The sequence below is a fragment of the Syngnathus floridae genome, chromosome 20, assembly GCF_059516105.1.
Source record: "Syngnathus floridae isolate MCC-2025c chromosome 20, RoL_Sflo_1.0, whole genome shotgun sequence".
Classification (NCBI taxonomy): domain Eukaryota; kingdom Metazoa; phylum Chordata; class Actinopteri; order Syngnathiformes; family Syngnathidae; genus Syngnathus; species Syngnathus floridae.
In genome coordinates this window covers 1,979,349-2,005,085 of record NC_142432.1, presented here as the reverse complement: position 1 = coordinate 2,005,085, position 25,737 = coordinate 1,979,349, and the positions used below count along the sequence as shown (strand labels likewise).

At 39.3% G+C, this 25,737-nt stretch overlaps 1 protein-coding gene and 1 long non-coding RNA gene across 3 annotated transcripts in view; one reads left to right on the top strand and one right to left on the bottom strand.

Moving 5' to 3' along the window:
• Positions 1-25,737, bottom strand: part of cntnap2a (contactin associated protein 2a) — a 132,926-nt gene that overhangs the window by 63,286 nt on the left and 43,903 nt on the right. For both annotated transcript variants that reach the window (XM_088363224.1, XM_088363225.1), the window contains exons 2-9: positions 19,509-19,619; positions 12,987-13,180; positions 6,623-6,770; positions 3,455-3,507; positions 3,123-3,273; positions 2,850-3,034; positions 1,482-1,625; positions 657-918 (exon numbers count right to left, since the gene is read on the bottom strand). In XM_088363224.1, the coding sequence (XP_088219350.1) occupies positions 657-918; positions 1,482-1,625; positions 2,850-3,034; positions 3,123-3,273; positions 3,455-3,507; positions 6,623-6,770; positions 12,987-13,180; positions 19,509-19,619 (1,248 nt within the window). The remainder of the gene's footprint in view (positions 1-656; positions 919-1,481; positions 1,626-2,849; positions 3,035-3,122; positions 3,274-3,454; positions 3,508-6,622; positions 6,771-12,986; positions 13,181-19,508; positions 19,620-25,737) is intronic.
• LOC148380685 (uncharacterized) lies at positions 19,314-24,462 on the top strand. Its single transcript, XR_015854611.1, has 3 exons — positions 19,314-19,699; positions 23,141-23,190; positions 24,158-24,462. It is a non-coding gene; the product is annotated as an uncharacterized LOC148380685 (long non-coding RNA).

Genomic DNA, 25,737 nt, shown 5'->3' with positions numbered 1-25,737 from the left:
CATTTATTTGACTGGAATAAAGTTATTCTTCTTTCACCGAGCGACAAAAATGAATCAAATGATGATTAACAGGTATGTTGGGGGCGTTGCCTCAATAGCCTAGAAGTAAGTTTATGAAACGGAGTGAATTTAAATGGTAACAATCAAAAGATCAAATAATAGCAGATGAGAGCATATTACCCCAACTGGGTGAAGGAACAACCTGTGTTCCATGCGTCGTTATTAAATGCCACTAAGCTTTTAATTTTAAGTCGACTGCTCTCCCACGGTGACACTGAAACTAGAAGCCAGCGTGACTCGCTTAGTTCAGACATACTAATAACAAAATCAAAGTCAGCAAGCGTGCACCGCTGTGTGCGAGCGAGCTTATGTATCTGTGTATTCTAGTAATAGTAATGTAATCACAGGCTGAAGACCAATTAGCCGAGAGGGTAACGCCATAATAATCCCTACCCCTGGGCGTTGGCCTATTAAAGCAGCAGTGGACAGAATAAATTGAGTGTCTTCAGGAAGAGATGCAGGGAGGAAAGTAAGTGTGGGAGGAATGGGACACAACAAGGGAAGGAAGGAACAAAACAAAAAGTAATATTCAGTGATATTCAGTTTTCTGCTTACCTAGAAATTCCCAATTGCTCATCATTCGAATGCTGACTCACCTGACGTTAAGACCACCAAGTAGTGCCTGTCGGCCCTGCTCACATTGATACGAAGAACCGCCTTGCTATCTTCAAGTGACATTTCCAAAGTCCCATCATCAAGGTTACTGAAGAGGAGTAGCCCTTGTGGATTCCAGGTACGGAACTGAAGACCCACTGATATGAGGTTGTGAGCGGCCCGGCCAGGCAGCTGCAGGAAGCTGGTGGCGTTGAAAAAGACGGGATAGGAGTGCGTCTCCACGCAGGAAAATGAGAGATTACGCTGTGAAGAGGCACATTGGGAGATGTCAGGAAAAAAAAGTTAAAACTTTTGTCTGTCTGTAATGCTTTCTGGAGTGTAAAGTCAAGAAGCTAAGAAGCAGACACACTTGAATATTTAGGTTCTGGTAGAAAATACATCGGTGATATTGAAAATCCTTAACATTGCAACCAAAACCAAATCCTCAGCATTGTATTCCGCTGCTTTTCAAGCAATTCACAGAATGGCTCTTTGAAATGTGAACCAATTTTGATAGAAGTAATAGCTGTGTGAGTCAAGGATGATTTGAACTGCTGCTTAAAGCAACCTTTGATTGCAACTTTTTTTTGTTTTGTTCAGACAATCTTTTGAACAACATGGATACACAGAACTTTAGTCGAGTTAATAAACACTTGAATGTAATATATAAATGTAATAAAATAAACTACTGAAGTATTAAAGGTTTTGGGTGACAGTTTAGCTGATCAATTTCAGTATCGCAGAACTGCAATGAATAAATAGAGGGATGTGACAATTATAGAAAGCAAAGTTGTGCTGCGTGTTTGAACATTGCACATTTGACTCACAAAACTCGAGGTGTCCAACTTCTTCCTTCGGGCCAGGTCAGTAATGTTATCTCCATTGTAGTTGATGCTCTCCATGCAGCCTTTAAAGTTCTTGCGCCCACCTCCTGCTGGTTTGCCGCTGTACGGCATTCCCCCGAAGCTCAACTAGTGAGGCGAAGAAAAAGAAAATGTCCAGTTGGTGCAAAGTTCTGTATAACTGCTCTGGTCTATTTGGATATTATTAGTTGTGGTAGTTCCATCTCCTTTAAATGAGGTCATAATTTCCATTACATCTCAACAATACCTGCCTATTGTGGCCAATCAGTACAGATAGCAAATAATTTAAAACATAACATGGCAGCTAGAGCAAATGGCACAAGCCATTTAAAGAAATGACTTTGAGCCCCAGAGGCTCAAAATGAATGCTAATAAAAATAGTGTGGTGTCTTACAAAGCTGGAGGGACACAAGCAAATATTTGATGTATTTACTTTTTTTTTCATACATTGCAGATAACCTCAGTTGTTTGTTTTGTATTCAAAGACGGTTGATAGTCCTTGTAAACAGAACCACAGATGGACACACATCAGGGAGAATTTTCCAGGACTTGCACACAAGCACGTACACATAAAACACACGCAGTTCGGACTCATGTATGGATTTCCTGGAAGATCCCTTAATTGAACAGCTTCGCTTTAATTGTCCTGCCTTGGTTCTCAGTGTCTGACTTAGCAGTGGAAGAGATGAGCCTTATCAGCAATAGCTGGTTAAGATCACACACACATCAATCCGTACACCCGCACTCGGGTGGTCACATGCACACAATGTACACAAAAGCAAATACAAGCAAGCCTGTAATCACATTACACACAAACAGCTATCATCCCACTTACACATTCCAAAGAAAAATCAATTTCCTGTTTCAAGTATTATTCTGCAAACCCATTGTGCTGCCATCCATTACTAAGCAACCTTAATTATGTGAATGTTATGGATTGCCGTCATATTAGCAAGCCAATATATAATTTCCTGGGTGCTATCATTTCCCTCTTGAGATAGAGGAGGTCATCGGCGAGGAGCAAAATGTTATAATATTTGCATAGAGATTGCCCACTTTTGTAAAAGTAATCAAATTATTAGGAATTTATTTTACACGCGTAGCAACGGATAATATATGACGAGTCTTATTAGAAGTTATTTCTTTCATAAGAAGACCATTAGATGCTTGTAAATGACATTATTGTCCTTCAAAAAATAATATTTGTCTTTTGTTAAAAGCAATAGAAGACTCAACCATGATGTAAAGAATTATTACCCCATATTTAATTGAATAAAAAACCTCCGGGTTATTATGAGCATATACTCTAGATCCGTGCCATTCATAAATTACCTCATAGTCCAAGTCGAGGTGGTCAAATTCCCCGTTGGTCCTGAAGTGCTGAGTGTGTCTATCCAGGGTGAAATTGACATTACGCCGGTAACGCTCGATCACCACCGAGTGCCAGTGGTTGTCATCCAAGAGGCTGCCCGTTGTCACTGAGGTATGGCCCAGAATAGAGCCGTACTGATTGCTTCCTGTGAATTGCCACGATAGAATGAGTAATTGGAGACCCCTTTGAAATCATTTATAAATGCTAAAAGTATGTTTTTTCCCGTTACCCACCCAGGTTGATCTGCAGCAGCAGCTTGGCCTTGCGGAGCTCCAAGGTGATGTAGTCTCCCTGCTGCCCCTCTCCATGGAGAATCACCCCCTCGCTCTCGGACGTCTTGAACCGAAGCGCGATCACGTCCTTAATGAGCTTCATCTTCTTCACCTAGACGCAATACACAGAGCAGTACCTTTTGTTTGATGCCTACAAAGAAGAATCAAGTATTTCATTCGCTTTCATCACAATAGCATTTTAAAAAGGAGGATTTCACAAGTTCCCAACTCTGCAGCAGACCTCAATGAAAACTATTTTTCAGTGCTCTTCAAAGATTGAAAACAAACATTACCTTGAAACGATAGGAGATCACACCTTGCCCATCAAAATTGATCATGTCTGCCCCTGCAATAGAAAAAATAAATAAATTAGAGCTCAAGAATATACTTAAAAAGAGACCATAGCAACCAAGTATTGTAAATCACTGAATCTAAAACAGACCATTTGATAGCCTAACCAAGGCATCAGAAGTGTCTGTCGTCGAGGAATGTGAAGTTTTAAAACATGCCTCTGATATGAACAAAGGTGGCAGAAGCGAGAGTGCATTTCAGGTGTGATTTTGAGATCTTCAGCAAATGAAGTGAAGTATTTGAAGTAGAGCTCCTCAATCTTAGATGACCACCTTGCCTGTTCAAGAGGTTGGAAGTGCCATGTGTGTTCTGTGATGGGATTGGCAGGAGCGTATTATATTTTTTTATGATCATCTGCAGAGGAAACGAGAAATGGATTCAGAAGGGAGTCGCCGAGGGCTTCCGCCAAAGGTGGAAATATTGTGGTCTGCATAGCAACAAAAATGTGAGATGACACTGATATAAAGGGACTCGGCCAAGTCTCAAAGGGAGTTATTAAATAAGCCACAGATGGTAAATACCTGACAACTGTTAATTGGCGGTGCAATTTTTGGCTGATGGAGTGCACTATAAAGTGGTGGGTGAGTATAATGGAAAAAAAAACCTCTGTTAATGAAAGACAAATAAAATGAAATGAATGATAACATTTACAAGAGTGATGAGAAATACACATTTCATGAAAATCAACCAATGAAAATCAGAGCAAGCCATTTTTAACAGCTGCAGTTGTGGGTGGGTTGCACCAGGTTGAGCATCTGGTAGAAATAAATAAATAAAACTTAAAAAAATAGAACCTTTCTGTGGCCACCAGACTAAAAAGGTTCCATGAAGTTACAATTGGAATTTATACTCTGAGCTGTTATATATATTAGTTTTATGGAGTGGTGGGCGGAGGGAAATCATTGAAAAGAGAAGATAATCACCCACATTTTTATTACTATGTGCAAAAATAAAAGTGTTCTTGATTAGCACATGTGCCAGATTTATGCATAATCTTGCTAAGTAATAAACGCACAAATGTGAAGACACCTCACCTTGCACTCCATTTAGGCTTAGCAGACATTAAAATGGGAGAATCCCATTTATTTTTGTTCCTCCTAAATGATTCATTCCATTTAATATTATTTCTAGTTCCTCCACTTTACCTGTCTTTATTCCCCAGACTACTCCAGCTCCCATTCCATTCTGACTTAAATCTTCTCTTCCTCTCATTTCCTTCATCCCTTATGGCTCTTTCTCTCCGCCCACTCCTCCTCCTCATCGCTCTTGGCCATGTTTATGTTGCTGCCTCAGTAGGTGACAGTTTTCCAATGGCTTCATGAGGTATTGTACATTTAGTCTGACCGTGTTGTGACAGGTTGGGAACTTAATGGAGACTTGAGAATTCAACAAACCGCCGACTCCTGGGTGATGAAAGGAGAAAAAGGGGCAGAAATGTTGACCTGCCGTTGAGCAGGTCGGGGATCACCGGCGTGATATACCCTCTTGGAATCCAGCCAGGCTTCACAGCTGGCCGCGATGAACACCGACATGACAGCCAAGCTTTTCTGAACTTTACTCTGGAGATATTACTATTTTAGAGATTTTCTTCACTGCCGGATGAATGGTAAAACTTGCATGTTACCGTAGAAACATTTTGAAGTGCCACAGAGAGAGCACAAAAGGATCACACAAACCTCTTAAAACTCCATTTACATGATACCAATCGCAATTTATAAGTGCAAATAATTGCAATGTCTTGAGTCCTGTGCCTTTCTTTCAATTTCCTGACTAGTCTGTGTTCTAATTGATTTTTGGCTGATCTTTTGTTCATCAAAATGGAAATGAGCATTTCACAGCACGTTGGATCATGACTCCTTTTTAGCCTCCAGCTATCACACACGCAAACACAGACCCTGCTGCTCATTGCATTGGCCCAGATGAGTCACAATATGTCACAGAACTCAATTATCATATTTATTCAAAGCCAAAGAATTACCATCTATATCTAACATATACAATTGCTAATTATGCAGGCAACAGTTTTTTTGAAGTGCATGACTTGAGTTGAGTTTTACAGGTCTATGAAGATAAACAATTTTTATAATTGCATTTTGTATTTTATATCTACATTAATCAATATTTTTGATAATTGTTTGAATACCCTTTTTTTAAAGTAAAATTCCCCAAATTCTTAGATCAGAACTGAATCATAATTAATTAATATTAAATTATTATTAATTAAAAGATGTTGCAATTAAAAGAGCATACTTCAGATAGAAGCCAGACTTCACCCTGGACTGCTCTCCACACTTCACAAAATCTGAGAACTGAATTTGCTACCTGCTCAGTATTCAGGTGAGTAAATTACTACACCATCAGACATGAACTTTTTCTTTTCACGGGTGCTCCAATTTTATTATCATGTCAAAGAGTAAGACAGGGTTAAATTGACACAGCATAATATGTATCCAACTGTTCTGATATTGACTTGTTTTTCAGGTATGCTTTTCCAACTTTTTACTTCCAAAATTGCTGGTGCTTGACAGGCAGCTCCACCGCTGTGTACATTATTGATCGTTCCAGGCTTAAGAATGAGTGATAGATTTTGTCGAGGCTTACGAGTCTCCCTATACGACTGTCTGAATAGGACAACTGGTAGCTTTTTGTTTGGAAACTTTTGCTTTTCTTATAAATCTGGCTGTATCCAAAGTAGATCATTACGTTTCTGGCCGGTGGTGGAATAATTCTGTCTTAATTTAGTGAACAAGGAGGAATACAGCAGCAGCAGAAACACTGTTGGCAACTTTGCAACAGATGTATTGACTTTTCGGGCCCCCTTTGGTGATTTCCTTTCAAACGAGTGACAGATCTAACAAGCTTTTGGACATACGCTTGCTGCTTTCCTCAGAAGAGAGTCAACATCCCTTTCTTCTTTTTCTGCATCTACTCTAGTCACTTTATATGCAAAGTCAGAGCTGCAGACAACATTACTCTTTACAAGATTTTACTTGGAGGATTTAGTGCTGTTTGTTAAAGTTTGAGATGGTTTGTGGTTTTGTTTTCGGAAAAAAAAAAGATGACACACTCATCTAATCACTTAACTAAGTGTGCTTGTGTTCACGACTTACAGTACGAGCATCCATAGACTTCTATCCGCAGACCAATCCTGCCCTCTTTGCTCCATTCCAAGGGGACAAGCCTCAGGAAACGAGCCACGATTCCGTGCTGTAGCTCGTGCCGGATTGCACTCTCAGAGTTTGAGTTTCCAGCGAAGGCCTGTGCAAATAAACGCCGACACACATGATGAAATTAAGTACATCAAAGCTGCACGCCTACGGTCAAACAAGAGGCTTTGGGGAGCTAAGAGCAAAAAATGTATTTGTTCCGCTCACCACATTCTGCACACTCACAAAACATACAACATCATTATGAGTCTATAGGAGCATTATTATGCCATGAGACAGTCTGACTGCAGGGGATTTGAAGAGGAAACCGTTTCTTGTTGAAAGTAAGAAACGCTTTTGTTCTTTATCTCTACTTAAAATGGCTCCCTGAAGACTAATTGGGTGCCTGGAGCTGACGTGGTTGACAGTCCACTGGCCTGGTTGGAAAAAACTGCCAGTTTCACATAGTTGAAATGGTGAGTGTACATGTCCAAATACTTTTGACCATAAAACACATTTAAAACCTACAATATATCTGGATCTTCAGATTTGCCTCATTATTGCGATTTCCCATTTATGGCAATAATTCCAAAATTGCTAAAGAATCGCCATCATTTTTGCATTTCTTATACTTGCGTACTCAGTGTTTAGGCCTCAACGTTTTGGTTGAGTTAAAACGAAACTCTCAGCTACTCCACATGTTCAATCACGAAAACAGCGATGAAGTGTTTGTTTCCCTGGCGCCTTGATTTGCTTTGCTTCTCTTTCTAACATTTCTATTTACCCAGGAAAGGTTAACTGAGCATACAAATGCTTTCAAATTGTATATTAGTGCCCGGCTCAGCATTCACATTGCTGCGTATGGCTCTTTGGGGAGGCACTTACGATGTTTGATGCTGTATGTTTAGGTGAATGGTTGAAATGTTCCCTCAGAGGCACTCAAACAAAGGGAAACAGACTCACTAAAAACTCTTGTTAGCGTGTGAGTGGCCTTCTGTCCTTGTGACATAAATAGAATAGAAATATTAACTCATTCACTGCCATTTTTGTTTTTTTCTAAAACTAGACAAACCTATTTGAATTTTCGTCAAGTAAAACTAAAGAGCATTAGTGTATTAAAAATGTGCCTCTTTGTGTGAATGTTGCCAATGTACACACACATGCATAAATAGTGTTTTTCTACACTTTGCTGTCCATTTATCTTAAAAAGCCCATTTCCCAGTTTGAACAAGCGTGGCACAAGTCTGAACTTTGCAATTTGGTTCACGGACTGCGCTTATCCAGCCCACTCATTCCTTGTAAAATAAATAACACGGTAGGGGGATTAGCAAATGCGAGGGAAAAAAAAAAATCACCTCTCTCAATCCCTACAATTCCTTTCCTTTATTTGTCTATTGTGTCCATTCCACAATTTAGCACTTATCTCGGCTTGGCTGAATGAACAGCTCAATTCAGAGGCCTTCCAATGCAGAGCAAGGAAAAAGGACAGAGGAGTGGCAAGATGAAGATGAGCGAGGTAAAAGAAGTCACACTTTGGAAAAGGCTGCTTAGTGAACCCTTTAATTCCTTTTGCTCCAAAGTCAAATCATTTACCAGCACCAATAAAGAATAAGAAATCAGTGTGTATGCGAGTGTGTCAACCATAAGAGCCTGTTTAAAACCAAGTAATAAGAAAGCAATAAAGTCCTTAGAGCACACCAAGGAAAACTAATTTTCTCCATTCACAAGCAACATTTTAAGGGTCTGTGAACCTCTCAAACTAGATCTTTAAAAATCTATGATTAATTCTACAATGGGTGACTTTGGTATGTTCTGTATATTTTCTTCGAGGATTGTGCAAGGTATTGAAATAAACAAAGGTCAAGAGAAATGCTGAGTTTTATGGAGTGACCACTAAAATATTTTTAACAGTTGAGGAAAAGCAGATATGTTTGGACGGTTGTGTTGGGTGAGACGGAACAAGCGAATAAAACAGATCAATGAATACCAGGATAATATTGTTTGTTTAAACTTGCTAAAGTTGACATTGACGTCACAATTGAACATCAGCGTTAACTTATTAAGCAGGATATTTCAGTGCTAATTTTTTTTTTTATTGTTTTCTTTCACATTATAGAAACTCTCTAGGCAGGAAAAAAAAAAAAAAAGATTGAAAGCCCTTTTCCTGGCATTTGATTGTTGTCGCTGGAACAGTCAACCGCCCTAGACTGCTTCGGACACGCGCCCATTGTGTGCAACCTTCCCTAACGGTGCCAGGGGAAATCAGTGTGGCCTGGTCTGGTCTTTTGTTTTTATCGACAAGTGTGAGGGACAAAGCAGGACCATAGAAAAAAAAAAAAGCTCTAAAGATGATTTTGTAGGCTATGTTGTGCCAAGAAAACTGTACAGACTGTGGTAATACCATGTTTAATGGGGCGCCATCATTCAGTTTCAGAGCTGCACTACATTCTACTGGATGGCTTCCATGCTTATGGGTCACTTCATCCAGCTCTTATACAACCCAGTCTGGTGAAACAACCAAGGGAGAATCTAATCCTGTAGAGCAAAATCGTAATTGTCACTTGGCTTCACAACCAGTCGCTATGATGAGTCGCTGTTACAAGGTTAGCCCACTCTCCCGCTCCCACACCACAAAGTTGTGGAGGATCATTTTTTAGTGACGCGATGGAGTTTAAATTTGGCATTTTCATTTCCGAGATTATTACACTGTCTGTACCTTCATTAGGTTCTCTGTTGGAAAATGTACCGGGAACCTTGTTCAGGGGAATGACTCATGCTTTGTTTTAATGAGAACAGAATGACACTGAGCACAAATGCAACACTTTGGGTTTTGCATCCATATTTTATGAGCTATTGTTTTCAAAGGAGCAGGCCTATTTGTCTCAAATATTGTTGACAATTGTAACATCATCTTTCAGTTATTGTGTTCATTCATACAAATTGCATAAAATCAAAATCAAGGCAATTAAAAATAACCTGTTTCCATGCAGCAAAATGTTTTAAACTCGTGACTAAGTAGAAATTCCTAGCACCCAAACTTGGTGATGGATTGTTTGACTTCCATGAAGTTCCATTATCACACATTTTGGGTTCCATTATGAACCAGTTTTGTGTCGTTTAATCTCCCAAACTTTAAATTGTTTGCCTGTGGTGCTACAAGACAAAAATCACACAGATTATCCACTCTGTGTGACTCCATATGCTTGTTTCATTCTTGCTTTACTTTTCTTTTCTAAAAACCAGAAGATGACTCACTGGCGATATAAATACCTCGGTAGGTAGCCGAGTCTGTGTGAGGGATTCTCACAAAAGAAAACCTAAACAAAGATCAAACTGCCATGCTGGATGAAAATATAGGCAGAGAGAAAAAGCAACACAATACAGTCCACTGGAGCATAAATCCGGGCATGTGATTTATCAGAAAACACTCTACACCTCTTCTAACTTAATTAGTCGCCCACCAGTGAAACATTCGCCATTCAAGACTTCACTTTTCATTTACCTGACAAAGCACAGTTAAGCAGTGGTTTCCTTGTGAGAATACACACACATCTATTAGGGCAACTGTATATTGACAGTGGTGTGAGAAAATGTTCATCCCTGTCTGAGAAAAGGACTACTAAGAAATACAAATCTCATCGTGGCTGAAATTCACATTCTGATTTGAGCCATGGCTGAATATTATACAATATTATTAATGTTTTTTTTAAAATTGGCTTCTATAGCTTCAGACAACTTCACTTAAGTTAATCCAAAAAAAAAAAAAATGTTCAGACAAGGCAAAGACAAATTGCTTCTTTGCCAAAGTTGTTACATAAATGCTGACACCTAAAGATTCAGGGACATACTTTAGATAGCACCTGTGGATATACGGAAATTAAAGTGTGCATCTAGCAATGACACACACATTAGTTGCACTGAGGCTTGTTTGTGAAGGACGCTGAGAGCTTTCATGGTAACAATTATTCACTCGCTTTCTGCCCTGTTTTCTTTGAGCGTGGGCCAAATGGATCAGAGGCCAGCTGACAAGATAACAAGGACGCTAATGTGTTTCCTAGAGCAGATGCTTGAAACATTATTTGGGCTGCACTCTGCTCATCTCAAAATATCCCCCTCAGCTCTCTAACAGGAAAGAAAAACATTCTCATTGGATCGATTTGAGGAAAATGCTTTTACATTAAGTCCTACTGTTATTTTACACAACATTTCATTAACTTTTAATGAATTTAAAAAAAAAACTGGTCATTTGGCATGTTGCAGGAATTAGACGAAATCATGCTTTGTTGCAACAGGAAGGAAAGAAGCATCAGACAAACGTTTTGAGTTCAACTAAGCCACAAATTACACGTAGGGCTATTTTTCATTGGTATGCTGACGAAGCATTATTAATGTGTCCCTGTTTGAAGCAGGATCGGCGAAAGAGTTGTGGCTATGGCTGTGCTGGTTTATTAGATACATATATTACTGTCAGGTGGTCTGGTTGAATTACAGCCTGGAGCTTCTCATCCATGCAAAACATCAGTGGAAGAGACGAACGGCATGCTGGAATTACTTGAACCAAGTCTAAAAGAGGGAAATTCATTTTTTTTGGTAATGTTTTTAAATATGGAGCGTGTGTCATTTTCTCCATCTCCAAAAATGTCATTTAGGTGCTCATCACTCCACTCAAACTGTGTCAAACTGAAAATGCAACTAAGTCAAGAACTTCAATAAAGCCCCAAATTATTTGCCGTTACCTTCCATAGTTTTCTACCTAATTGACAACTCCTGCATTCCATCAAATGAGAACATGGATCATATGTGCACAGCTTCATCACAGCTGGGGGAAAAAAAAAGTGTATGCATAGTATAATTGTTGAATGCGACTATAAAGCCTTGACAACCTACTCAATGTTTCAAATGGTGTTTAAATTACCACACTCATTCATCAATGTCATTATGACTCTGCAGTTTCACAAAACCAATTATGAACTGTTTATCAGTGATCTTCCTTGGGGAAATCGCTGAGCCAATACAGTGACATTGTCTGTCGAAGGAAAGGACATTCATTCCTTGGGAGTCATGCTTACTTATCGGGCCCACTTGTGATTGGCAGTGATGGAGACACAAGACCTGGGTTAGCGCGCTCATTATTTCTCCCTCAATTTATTGCAAGTACTGCATGAGAAGTTGGTGATCCAATTATAGCTTAAATAAATAGTGGGGAAGTCGGTAGAATGTCAGTCAGGAACTTTTGCGGGTTCCTCCCATGGCCTTGTCCTCTTCTTTTACATGCAATGTGTACATACATTGTGTTGTGTCATATATAAAAAGCAAGCAGTAGTTCCCTAAACAACAGGAGGATTAATGTGTTTTGGAGCATTTGCAGAAATCACAGAGGCAATGAATCAAGGTTAACAGCAAAAAGCAAACACTTTGAAATACATAATCACAGCTAATAGTCACGATGCAGAACGCATAAACAACAGCTTAATTTACTTTTAGCCATAAAAGTCCACATTTTCCATCCCGAATAGACCTGAAGGGCCACAAACTGATCTTAGTACCGACATTAAAAAAACAAACATTGCTGATATTTTCTAACCTGCTAAACATAATTATCGGCCTAGCGCACTCATAAAAAGAAGATAAATGTTCACAGCCCAAGCCATTTATGTTTGTAATCTGTCCATGTTGTTGTAATTTTAGAGACTTTAAATTTACACTTGGTTTATCTTATCTGTATTTGTATATCTTGTTGCAGCCGCCTGGCCACATATCGGAGATGTCTTTTTATGGCTTGTGTCCTTGGGTATAATAACTTAACAAATTATATTGACTCAAGGGGTCTTCTATGGTACTATAATCCCAATAATGCCGAGTTCTGCTACGACCTTGCTCAATTGATGATCTTTTAATACATTATTTTGGATTGAGGTGAATTATAGTAGACTTATGAAGGCTTCTACCTCCTCTGCAGGCACTTGATGAATAGAATGCTGGTGAATAGAGTCGACCAGCGGTCCCCAATAACCTGCCCATGGCGCAATATATTATACTAGCTGCTACTTGGCGACCACTGGAGGAGGGTTTTTGCTATGCATGGGCTGTCCAGGATTGATCCCAGCACAGCGAATGATTCAGGGCCATGGTGTTTATTTGTGTACCATACAAAGATGGACAAGAAACAAAACCGTTTGGGATTCAGATCAAGACATGGCTGAGATCCACAAAGCTGAAACGCCAAACAGCTCACCATCTGCACCACATACGTTGCCAGTACAACGACAACTATTGGAGAAGACACAATAGATCCGAATGACACAAATGTAAACACTGCAGTACTCACCCAAATGTTGCCATCTTGGTGATAAGGTTTCCAATTCCTTCCAGTGTCACTGTAGAGCAGACGGTAACGTGTTGTCCAGTCGGAGCTGCTGTAACGACCTTGTGTGGCTATGGCACTTAGTTGCTTTCTGGAGCCCAGGTCCACCTGCAGCCACTGGTAGTGATCACTATCGAGTGGAGACCATCCACCAGCACCTGAAGCATTCATGACATTTAAAAATAAGTTTCATGTCCTTCTGACAAACAATGGAACACATTTCAATAAACCCCACCAGTCATGCCTAAAACGAAGAAAAGTAGATTTAAACAGTTGTCCCCACTACCTAAACCCCAAAAAGCAGAAGATGATGGACTGATAAGAATAGATTTCTGGTAAGGCTACGAGTTATGAATAAAACCAACTCTCCCCTACTCCAACTTTTTCCTAGTATGTAAGGTGGCAGGCAATTTGAAAGGCAGATGAGCTCAGCTCCAAGCTCTCAAGACAAGCAGAAAAGTAGCATGACATTGCTACAATCATATTTTACATGGAACGTGTGCATTTACAAGGTTATATGTTGTCCTTTTATTATTGGTCAGTGTCCGGCAGAGAGCTGCTCAACCAAGACGGTCACCAGCAAAGCGTGGGCAAAGTCATGTTTTATTTAGCCCTTTACATGCACGACTACATTTGAATATGATGAGTGACAAGGTCCTTACTTGAGTGTTATCTAATTATGCATAGGTGAGGCCTATATATCTCGGAGAAGAGCATTAGTATGTAAGGCATTTTCGGGATTCTTTCTGATATTAGCATTCATACCAGAGTGAAAATTTTGCCAGTGTCAGCCACAAACGCACAATAGTTTGATCATATCTAGCGTGAGCATGCTGCCATCTTATTGATTCTGTTCATTATAAAATAGATACTAAATATGGCAACATTGAACTATCACAAAATTATTTACAAAGAGATACTCTGGTCCATATTTGAATCCTAGAGAGGAGGACAATATGTTGATTTTATATCTACATATGTATGTATACTATATTTACATATACCTATAGCAACTGAAATGATTTATCACATCACAATTTTTCTCACTAAATATATTTCCAAAGGTGCTATTGATGCTCAGGGAGCAGTCCGAAAAAAAGAGACCATTATATTTCTGTACAATGCGAGACTGTATACTAAAGTAATGCAGATAAAATGCACATAACAGATTATTATACTTTCACAACTGTGAAATCCGATATAATAGAGCTGGCGAATAGACAACCCCTTGGACATAAAACAGTGATTCGATGTGATTGATTTTCTTTTGCAAACGATCTAAACGGATAAATGATGTGCCAATTTAGAAAAACGAGTTAAAACTGGTTTTATAAGGTCACAGTGGGAAAGGGGGAGGCATACAGAAGACAAGGAATGGAATAGCTATTAAGCTTAGTGCAGAGGACACGGGAGATTATGTCACATGATAAAATAGTGTGAGCTGGTTTGTGATGTATTCCTCCTCTTGACAACAATCCTATAGCTTATCCAATTACACAGCTATTATGCTCCAGCTCCGGCCCAGATAGATAAACTGGTCCAGCATGTTTGGAATGTCAATACCTCAAAACCCCCCGAGATGATAAAACACTATTACATCAGAAGAGGGAACAAGGAATGGGTGGAGGGTGAGAAATTTTAGTCGGTGTGAGCAGAGTGACAGCAAAGGGTAAACCGAGGCGACAGTGAAGTTAGCGGAGTGGACATCGTTTGAGGCGATGTGACTCTTTGAGAAAGATCGTAGGAAGGAGAGCTGAAGTGAATGACAAGATGGTGCATGGTTGAGGAAGGAAGGGAGGAGGCTGAAGACATGGAAGAGTAAGAGAGATGGATGAGGTAAGGCAGAAAAGGGAGGGATGAAAGCAGGTTTTATGGCTTTGGTATATTGGGGAGGCGAGAGATGAGATAGCAAGCGGATGGGCTGGAAGAGGAAAAGAAAAGGGGAGTGTTGTTAAGGTAAAGTGATGGATGAGGGCAAAAGTGAAGAGAGGTTGAGGGGAGGGAGGGGGGAAGGCAAAAATGATGGAATGAGAAACCTGGGAGAAGGAGAGATAAAATGAGCCCATTCAAAAGTGATGAGAGAGGTTACATCAAGTAGAACATGGTTGCTTCGAATCACATGAAACACAAAGCAAAATTGGAAAAGTTCTTGCTAAAAGTCAGGACAATAGAAGAGAGTCGAAAGTCATAAAGCATGACAGCTCACTCTTCAATAAGAGCTGATGATAAATGGAAGGCCACTGCAAGATTTTAATGTCTTTTCATACAAAGTTGAGCTTCATCTTATTGGAAACTTTTTTGGCACGTTCTCAGTCTCCATTAATAAAGTCACATGGCAAGAGTGTAATGGGATATTCCAATGTCTCTTTGTTTGAATAGGAATTCTTTATCAGCTCAAACCTTATACTCCCTGGAAAGATGGCGTTATAATCATTTTTAGTCAAGCTTAATTGAGCTGCTGGCACAGTGCAAGCAGAGATTTGGATACAGTGGAACGACATTGAATTTGCCTTTTTTTACAAACATGTATGAAATTGTCATCTAAGGCTGTGGAAAACATTATCTTAGAAGAATTGCACAACAATGTACATTTGCATTTACATTGTAATTTGATTTACTGTTCTCTAAATGAACCTGGATTTTCTTAAAGGCCTTTTTCAGAGTATTGCATGTTAGCAATTTAATATTTTATGAATTCATTGTGAGTAGTAACTTTCCTGAATGGTTTAGAGCGTATTTGCCTGCTATAACCTTGGCTACTGAGCCACGCACTGCCCGACTATCGCATGGTGTTCCACAGGGGTCAATTTTGGGGCTTCTGGGAATTTCATTTTATCTGCTGTCCTTGGGTTCCGTTTTAAGAAAACACTATTTTCTTCCACTGCTATGCGGATGGTGGTCAAATATATGTCAAGCTGAGCAAAAAAGATATTTTCTCAGCGAGGCTACTTTTGTCCTGTCTGGAGGAGCTTGAATGTTGAATGGCATATCATTTCTTGAAATTCAATGAAAACTAAACCGAAGTTATGGTGTTTGGTCCCAGTGGCCCTTATCCATCCCATCCGGCTGACTTGGCCGCCTTATCTGAAGCTAACAGTTTCAAACTTGGGTCTACCGGTCAGTGAATTTAAATTGGACCGTTAGATTGGGGCTGTTGTTAAATCCAGCGTTTTTCATTTTAGGACGCTGGCTAAGGTAAAGCTTCTCCTTTCTCAACAGCACTCTAATACAGTAATTCATGCTTTTGTCACAAAAAAATGAACCCACTGCAGGAGTGTCATGGGCAAATGCTGTCATAGGGAGGAGAAAGAGAAGTCTGGATAAAAAAAAAGCCAAGAGGTGCAGTCAAAGGTGAACGCCATAGGGAAAATGGAAGGAAGTGACAAGAGGTTGACAGTCTAACGGGGAGATGGGGCGGCAGAGTGAGCCGGGGTGCTCGTGCAAGAAAAGAGAGCACATGATAGAAGGGAGGGGAAGGAGCATCAGGGGAACGCTGTCACCATCCTCTCGCCTGTCACATGCACAGATGTTCAGGGCCGAAAGAAGGAGGACGATGGGATATGAGAACGACGGAGCAGAAGGTCAAACATAAGAGATCAGTTGGGAAAGATGAAGGGTCGAACATAAAGTGAGATCTTAAAAGTCAGGAACAGGCAAATTAACCCTTACTTGTGAAATGCAAACTACATTTTTGGTAACCTGACAACTGGGCACTTTGGGTTTCATCCCATTAAAATATGTTTCAGCTAAAAATTAAAATGAAGTATGGAGAAACAAAGTTCTTGGTACTTGACTTTGAGGTCTTTCTGTATAGTTTGCACCTACATATGTTTTCATTGACTGTTCTGGCTTCATTTTCTACTAAGAATGTCATGAAACTGTAAAATCAATTTCTAATTAGATTCATTGACTGCAAGATATGTCGCAAAATTATGAGAATTTCTCTGGCATAGAGACGAAAGAAATATATTGGATAATCAAAGTGGAATTGTGTGAGATCATTCTTAAAAGCGACAGCCTTTTCTAAAACTTAAAGCCAATCGAGCGAGGGTATACGACCCGTCAATATGTCTCAATTCACAGCATTGAAGAAAGCCGCCGCTGTGTCATTAGAGCTGACCTCAAGGAAGGCTTATGAAAGCTCTCTTTGGTTCCTTTCAAACTCGAATCAAACAGTGTTCCAATGCCTCAGCGTGTTTCACCACCGGCTTTTCTCGCCTTTGTTCATCTCTTGTTAGGCTGTCAAGCTGACTCCCTTCTCTGTTGTTTCTTGCGAGAGAGAAATGACCGACGCTAACTAAGGACAACAAATCACAGACTAGAAAATACTTCCAACGAAGGAGAATGAGGGGGGGAAAGGGTGTGAATCAAATACGACAAGTTTAAATGTTAATGCAGTTTGGTTTTCTACACGTTGGGGGTGTAATATAATTTTCAAACTGTCTTCCATGGAGAGGAAAGAAACAAATGTAAACTTTTCACCCAGCATTTCATTTGGAAGACGGATATACATCGGGGTGAGAAATTCAAGTATTTTGAGTACCTCGATAAAAAAAATGCTTGAGGATTTTTTGTCTGCCTTTTTATTTGGTCTGCACCTGTTATAAAGCTTCATTATTATTATTGATTGTATTTTTGTGCTTGGTCAGCATTAGTGAAACACGATGTGCATATTTGGATGCATTCCAACCCTTATTTATTCAGGCAAGGCGAGACAGCAGAGTAAATGAAAGAAAAACAAATACAAAATATCCTACGATGACAATTACCGTTGGTTGTCTGCAAATCAGACTACACTAATTATATGATTAAAACAACTACACAAGAAAGCACAATATAGTCGTGGATATTACATCATAAAGCACGTATTAATGAGATTCTCCAAATTTATTATAGAACAAGTTTCATTGCTGTTTGTGAGATGAGTTTTGAAGTCAAACATTCGCAGGCAAGTACGGGCAATTTGAATTTCTGTCGTGACACCAGGGAAGAGACCTTGACTGTCAGTGCAGTCAAAAAAGTGGGTGGGAGAGCATGTAAAAGTCTTGTTTCATCTATTTTGTGTTTGAAAGGGAAAAAAAGTGTCCAAACTTCTTCCCATTGCAGCATTAACACAGTCATCATAGAAATGATTTGTGTTGTGAGGCTTATGAGAAATGCAGCAGAGAGTCAGCAGCTGGTTTGCCCTCTGCCAGTGCTTCATCTTTCTGTCATGGAGCACATGGAGCACGTGGAGGGATAGTAATTTAATTAGAAGCAGCCCGCCATTATCGACGGATGAGTGCAATGGCTCAGGACATCAAACAACTTTACAAGATGACTCGCTAGACAAAAAAAAGACTTCACTGAAGACAGATGGGGATAATTGTCAAGAAGTGACAGCACAGTTGGGCCGAAGTGATGTCACTCGTTTCAATAAATTATTATGTTCTTTGGATGGGATGGTGGGGGCAGAGGAAAAAAAAGTATATTTCAACTTCCAGGGAGCGTAGGATCGAGAATGTAACTTTAGGAAAGTGAGATGGCGAAAAGGAAAGAAGTGGTGGTGATGGAAAGACACAGTTGAATGAGTAAAGTAAATAGAGGAAAAAAAGGAAATAGAATATAAAGGATTAGCTGCTACAATTTCATGCTTGGCCTCTTTGTTAAATCCAAAATCTATATGGTATAAGAATACACTTGATTTAAGTTGTTTGTATGACCCACTAGAGCTGACCCTTCAGGCTTTGTGATGTCATTTGCAGTCAACAGAAATTTTCAAAATGCCACCCCTAAGATGATTATATCCATATACAGCCAGGACAATATTAATCACAATACCGTTTTTGGACAAGTAGGGCAAAATAGAATACATTATTGTTGAGAACATTTTTGACTTGACTTCTCCTTGAATAAAACTTAACATTACTTCTATTGTTGTGATCATAAGCATACATTTGAAAATGTCCTGTTGTATTCCATCAGGAGGAAGATAGCACTGAAATATTTACATGGACTGAGTTTGAGGGTTTACAATGTTTTAGTCAATATATTTAGTATATATTAAGTACAGTATTTTTGTGCCATAGTCCCCAAGTGACCAATCGTGTACATGATTGATTACGTGTGTTCCGAAACAAACGACAACCCCTGAGGAGTTTGGATTAAACAAAGAAAGAATCGAAACCACAGTTGCACTACTTGTTAACCAATGCATTTATTCAAAGGTTCATTTCATTTTCATTTAAATGCCAAATAGAATGAAAAAATATTGATTAAATCATCATTAAGGCACAGAGGGGAGGGGGGGGGTTTGGTCTTTTCCTCTCTTTATCTGGGAATTGAGAATCAGTCTTGGGTGACGAGATAATGTCACCCTTTATATATGGAATGCATTTGAGCGAGAAAAGACAACAGTGGGGAAAAAAAGAAATCCAGCAATGTGTACTTTGATGGCGAGTGCCAACACGAGTGCACTGCAGGTTTCTGTGAGTGCGTCAGCCTTACCTCCTCGCCTGTTAAGCTTGGCATATCCAGGTGCATATCCATTTGAAAAGACAGATGAGCTGGAGAAGGCTGTGTGCGGCAAAGGGGAAGCCAGAGCCTCATCACATTTTGCTGTGAACAGAAAATAGATATCAACACCCAGGGAAACAACAATGGGGGAAGAAAAAAAAATAGAAGCCTTCAAAATTCAGGCAAGTATCTGTCCCAGTGTACATTATGACTGATAAACAAGCTTTCAAGGAGCGAGTATGATAATGTGGAACAAAGTGCATTTTAAAAGCAGTTAAAAAGTCTTCAGACTACTTTGTGTTTTATGGCTATTGAAGTGCATAATTTAGAATGCTAATCTGTTTTAAAAGAAAGGCTCTTTCTATTCAAATGCACTTTGTAAACATTTCTTGGCTAAAGCCATATTATATCTTCAACACATCCTGCATTGAAGTTTAAGCTTCACTACTACTGTCTTGGCTAGTATATTTCTTCAAATGGTCTTGGAAGTTAACTAAGCAAATAAACAATATCATCAATGACCTTGGATAATTCTAGTTTTTTACCATATGGATGGTTGAATTTAGTTGACTGGCTCTTTGAAAGGAAGAAAAATCTCTTCATTGTGTCTTGAGAAGTTTTGTTGTATTGCTGTTTGACTAATGCTTGATATATTTAGAACAATATTTCCCTCCTTTATTGAACCAAGGAAACATTTTATATTAGACACATCTCATTGTGTACCACCAAACATACTGATTTAATTATTTACAAAACGTACATACACAATCCAAAAGCCTGTCTCACTTTTTTTTGTATCTTTTGCAGTCTAACGGAAGGCCAAATATAAGATCAAAAAAGATTCTATACCGCTGTTAAGTTTGAGCAAAAACAGTTTCCAAGTCACCATGAAAGGAAGCTGCAATATGTTTTCTTTTTTTTCCTTCTACAAGGACAGTAAGAGTCTTATCACGATGATCTAAACACACATAAAGCAACAAACACACTCATTTCTTCCACTACATTAGGTTTCACGCTGAGAGAAATGTGGTCTGCCAAAGCAAGTAGACGCAGTCCATAGCTCTCTGTCACGGCCCATCGTATTGTGTGCACCGGTGTGTGAGGGTCAGATTTAGAGGGGAGACTATTGTTTTGCATTGTGTGCATGTTTGTGACAGTGTGTAGAGGCCTTGCCTAGTTGGCTGCTTCGATATATTATGCATTGTCACATGAGCAGTCACAGAGTCAAAAAAATAAAGAACCTCTAACCAGGTAATGCAAGTCAATAAAACCACTGGAAACCAACTTTGCATAACATCTTGTATAAAAATTTCTCATGAAATTCAATCATCATAAACTATAAACTTACTCTCTGTTCCAAAGAAACAAAAATATGCAATCTGGTGAACGCTCAGTGCTTTTACTCCCAGGGACCAATCTGTGGGATTCGCTTCGTTCAATACCACACATAAAGAGACGCTGTGTAAATCTATAAAAGGAGACTTGGGGCAAGCTAATGAATGACAAGGGGGAGGGTGTTAATGGAGATGAAGTGTATTTTAAATGGATAAAAGGAACTGCGTGGAGAAGCATTAGTGTCAAAAAAGCCCATGAAAGCAATAGTCTATACGTGGCCATTACCACCTCTTCAAATTAATATTGGCTTGTTTCTATTTGGAATAAGAGGTGCGCTCTCTCTCTCTCACTCTCTCAATACTTTTGCCATATTTGCCAAAATAAAAAACTATGCACATTCAGTACCAATGATTTTGCAGAAAAGTTTCACTTCTGATACATTTGTGACAACTTGATCATCCCTGAGATTTGCCAATGTCTCAAGTACAGAGAAGAATTCAGTATGTTTAGGGCATGTTATGCGAGGCTTTTCCCAAGACAGCAACACAAGTATTTTTGTGCACCAAAAAAAAAAAAAAGAAAACAAGCCAAACAGAGTCTGATAAAACCATTGAAAGAACAGGGTGAGAGAGACAAGGAGAATGAGGGCATAAGCTGAGGGCAAATGGAAATGGCTGTCGACCAAAGTCTTATTGACACTTTGAGTCAGGTAAATAACTTGAAATGTGTGAAAATAAGAAGTAGGAAATGTGTCACGCTGACTGCCAACATTTGAGAGCGGAGGCACAGAGGGTTTGGCTGTTTCTCAAATGAATTTACATTGGTGGAACATTTCTGGAGCTAAAAGAGAGTTGGCTACAATGAAAATGTAATAGGGCTGCAAGCAACCTAAAATCACTTTGGCAAATCAACCAAATCTCAGCCACCGAACAAAATGTTGGCTTGGATGTGACTTTGCTAATCTCGCTGCCAGATTGACCTCTCTTCTAAATGTGTTTAACATCTCAGCGCCATGGTTCACAACTTTTATGCATAAATGCATAAACTAATGCATAATTCACAAATGACACATTGAGAACGTGTTAAACAAGCTTGCATGAATAATAGGGTCGGAACATTCAGTGTTCTTTTCCAGACCACCGACAATATTGCAATCTTTATTTAATGACGGAAGAACTCCACACACAATGCTTCGACTGTCTTTTGATGGAACAGACTGCAGAACTTTTGGGACCTGGGGGCTTTTTGTGGACTCTGGTCATGAACACAGTGAAGGATGTTAAAAGTACCAGCAACTGCAAAGAGGTATGGACCGACTCTCTCAGTGTGGGCGACTAACTCCATCTGCATTTTCTGCTCTCTGGTGGAGCTGGAAGAAGTCTGTTTTCCATTTGCTTTCATTTATTTATTTATAATATATTTTAATCACAACCACTGTCTGGAGCAGATTCAGCGGTCTTTCACAAAATTGTATTTTGCCCTAATGCTCTACCCTCCAATGACCTACTTTTTATCTGTTATATCCATGAACTAGTCCATCTCTCTTATTATATTCCAATCTCAAACAGAGGTGCATGACATGATGGGAATTTTCAGAAACAGACTTCAGAGGATTTAAAGGTAAAACTAATTTAGGTGATGAGTGTCGTTTTCAAAAATCGGTCAAATGAAAGCTGATGTGAAGCTTTTTTGAACTTTTTTTCCACTAGCCTGCAAATGGGCAAAGGGACACTTGCTAATTAGCAATCGGCCACATATGCAAGCTGACCTGTACACCTGGAGCAGCACGACAGCAACTCCCAAGTGGTTTCAAAGACAGGATTGGACAGGCTGACACACAAAATGAACAGATGTTCCATCAGATGCAACTCGGAATCAAACAAGACTTACTCGACTGTAATCTTATAGGTCTCAGTTTTGACAGTCATCAAATAAGTACTTCTATTATTTTGGGGGTTCATAATGTTATGTGGCTCTCATTGTGTATTGTGTGGTAGTGTTATATTATGAATATCGGCCCACATGGATCCATCAGCAGGAGGTGGAAGGCACAGACCATCCAATTTCAAATCATGCACTACAGCCAGTGGTAGCCAAAATGACAATTTATCTCAATGATAAGGTGCCACAACTTTTCTATATTTGAAATGAATTTTGTGAAAATGCAATTTTGAAGTCACCGGGAAAATGCATTTGCACTACGTGTAACACAAGAGTTTCAGCTGGATGTTTTTCAAACTGGCTCTCAGACAAATAACCGCTAACTCTTTGCCTCTCTCTATTTGTAGATGCATGGTGTACAAGTGGAATCCATCTCCAAATGCCTAAGGCGGTAGAAGTGTGTACATTATTATATTCTCTATCCATTCATTTCTCTCATACATCGTTAACACCTCTCCATATATCACCTTTTATGATCTCTTCCATCATTTCTTAGAAGATGCATGGAAGAAGATACGTGTTCAGATGCTACTCATTTACTCAACGTAAACACACGAGCTGTGATTTTCTTATTATATATAGCAGCTGGGTCTATTCTGGTTTTATGGGATACTTGTGATAACTCTGACATCCTCAGGTAGAACTCCTCTGGCTTTTTCTTTTTTTTTTTTTTTGATCTAACAGTTTTGGAAAGGCACAGTGCCTGTAGGGACAAATGAATTCATGTACCTTCCAATGACAAGGTGATTTCAAAGGGACAGTGGGTAAGAGGGAAGTTAAACTAAAAGCTGTAGAAATGATGAGGTGTATTTGAATATCATGTTCAAAGTCAACAACTGTACAAATATGAATGCAGACAGAAATATTTTTAATTAGCATAAGAAAGTTGGCCGAATACCTACAGAGTTGAGCAGTTCTAGATGTTTATAGGGTTTATGGCCAATCTTATTACAGCTTCTCTGTGTCAAACAGCGACAGAATGTCTGCCTGATGCCAAGGAGACATCATTAAAATGCCTTTTTTCAACATTCTGAACCAAAAAGATATTTTTTTTCCTTCATTTATATCGATTTTATTTAATTAAAATGTTATCAGCTTTTTTTTTTATCTTCCCGTTTGACCCATTGACTGAGCTTCAGGTCACATCAGTTATAGCAGCATGATTCAGTAAGGGGTTCAGCTGAGACTAAATCTTCTCAGAGGAGCATGAATCATAAGCCTCCAGCTCTGACATTTATACTACCTTGGAGGGAGAAATCATCTGAGTTTGTGAGTGTCAGCATACATGTATTTTATACATGCAGAGTACCAAGAATCGAAGAAAAAAAATATTTTTGTTGAATGCAATTCTTTTTTTTTTTCAGTGGAATTCTTCCAATGTGCCAAACCAATGGACTTGTGCAGGAGTGTTCTGGACACGTCACAAAGCACAGCTTTCATTTAATTTGCACTGATTATCTGCATGCAATTAGCTGTTGATTTACTAGTGCTTCAGCTCATCTAGCAATCAGTGACTGGGACCATCTTCTAGTCTTTGTGGGGGGGGAGGGAGAGTTCAAAAGATTAGCACTCAGAAATATGCAAGAAAAGACTGATTTTGATTAAAGATAAATCATTTGAAAAAAAATTATATGGTTACTACATTTATTTTTACTTGAATTATCCTCCAAGCCGGGATAATGGAATTTGTGGGAAGGTTGTCACTTTGAATTGAAGTGGATTATTAATAATTCCCCGTGGTTAATTTAGTGTGAATCACTTTCATTCCATATGCAATTAAAATACTATTCAAGTGTCTACCATACTGGGAGTTCGGGCATCATGGTTAGTGGGTATATACTGATGGTGTTAAGGGACTCCAACTCCTTGTTGATTTCTTATTGATGTCATTCTGCCAATCATTTGGACACCTGCAGCTTATCGTCAAAACAATTTTTGACGTATTTAATTCCAAGTATTAAAATTGTGCAGTGTACAGGTTGTTAACAAATAATAGGCTGCAGTGGCTATTTATCTTCTTCCCTGTATCCACTAATTGGGTAGACCGTTGTATACCTACTATATGCTGCAAGTGGTAGTTACGCTATGCCTGCATAGACTCACAAAAATATTGTGGATCCTATGCAGTATTTAAATTTGACGTTTAACATTCTGGCATCAATGAATGCTAGCATGAGCGAAAACAAGCATTTGTATTCATGACTTGATGCTGAGGTCGTAGGTGATTGGGAGCATACCCTGGACTGGTCACCAGCCAAGCGAAGGTCAACTTTTTAATTTAATCCGATTCTATATATATGCACTACATGCAATATAAAATCAGTTGAGTATTTTCTGCATCTACATCCATAGCTGTTGATATTAAAATGGTTTTTGCTACGCAAGAAATACGAGCAAAAACAAGCAGTGACTCTCAGATTTTCATACTCTTTGTATGTTATGCAAAAATTCATTTGCAGGATTTTACATGCATACCATCTTTTAATAGAGCAACCGAATCAGGAAGGGGGGGGACAATAAAACACACCAGAATGGCGCATAATAAAAAGGCCCAGGGAGTTTATGTTTTCCTCATCGAGACTGCACCGCACTGCGGGTCGGTCACGGAGCAATCCGTGAATCACTAGTTGTTGCAGGACTCTGGACGGGCTTTAGTCATTTCCCCTGTAGACGTCAGGAAGAAATCATGAGCCTCCATCTCTCGCCCTCGTTCAACGCTCATAAAGATGATTTGCTGCCAATCTGGCAACAGAAGCCCATAATATCACTCCCTCCACTGCCCTCCAACCCCTTCGTCAGCCCTAAACTCTGTCATGCTGAGAGACAATATGTTCTGAATGGCAGTCCGAAGCCAATGTGGTGAGGAGGATGACAGGGATAGGCTCAAAGACAAATTAAAATGACTAATTAGGTGGATAGTATGAGAAGATTCTAGCCATAGGCA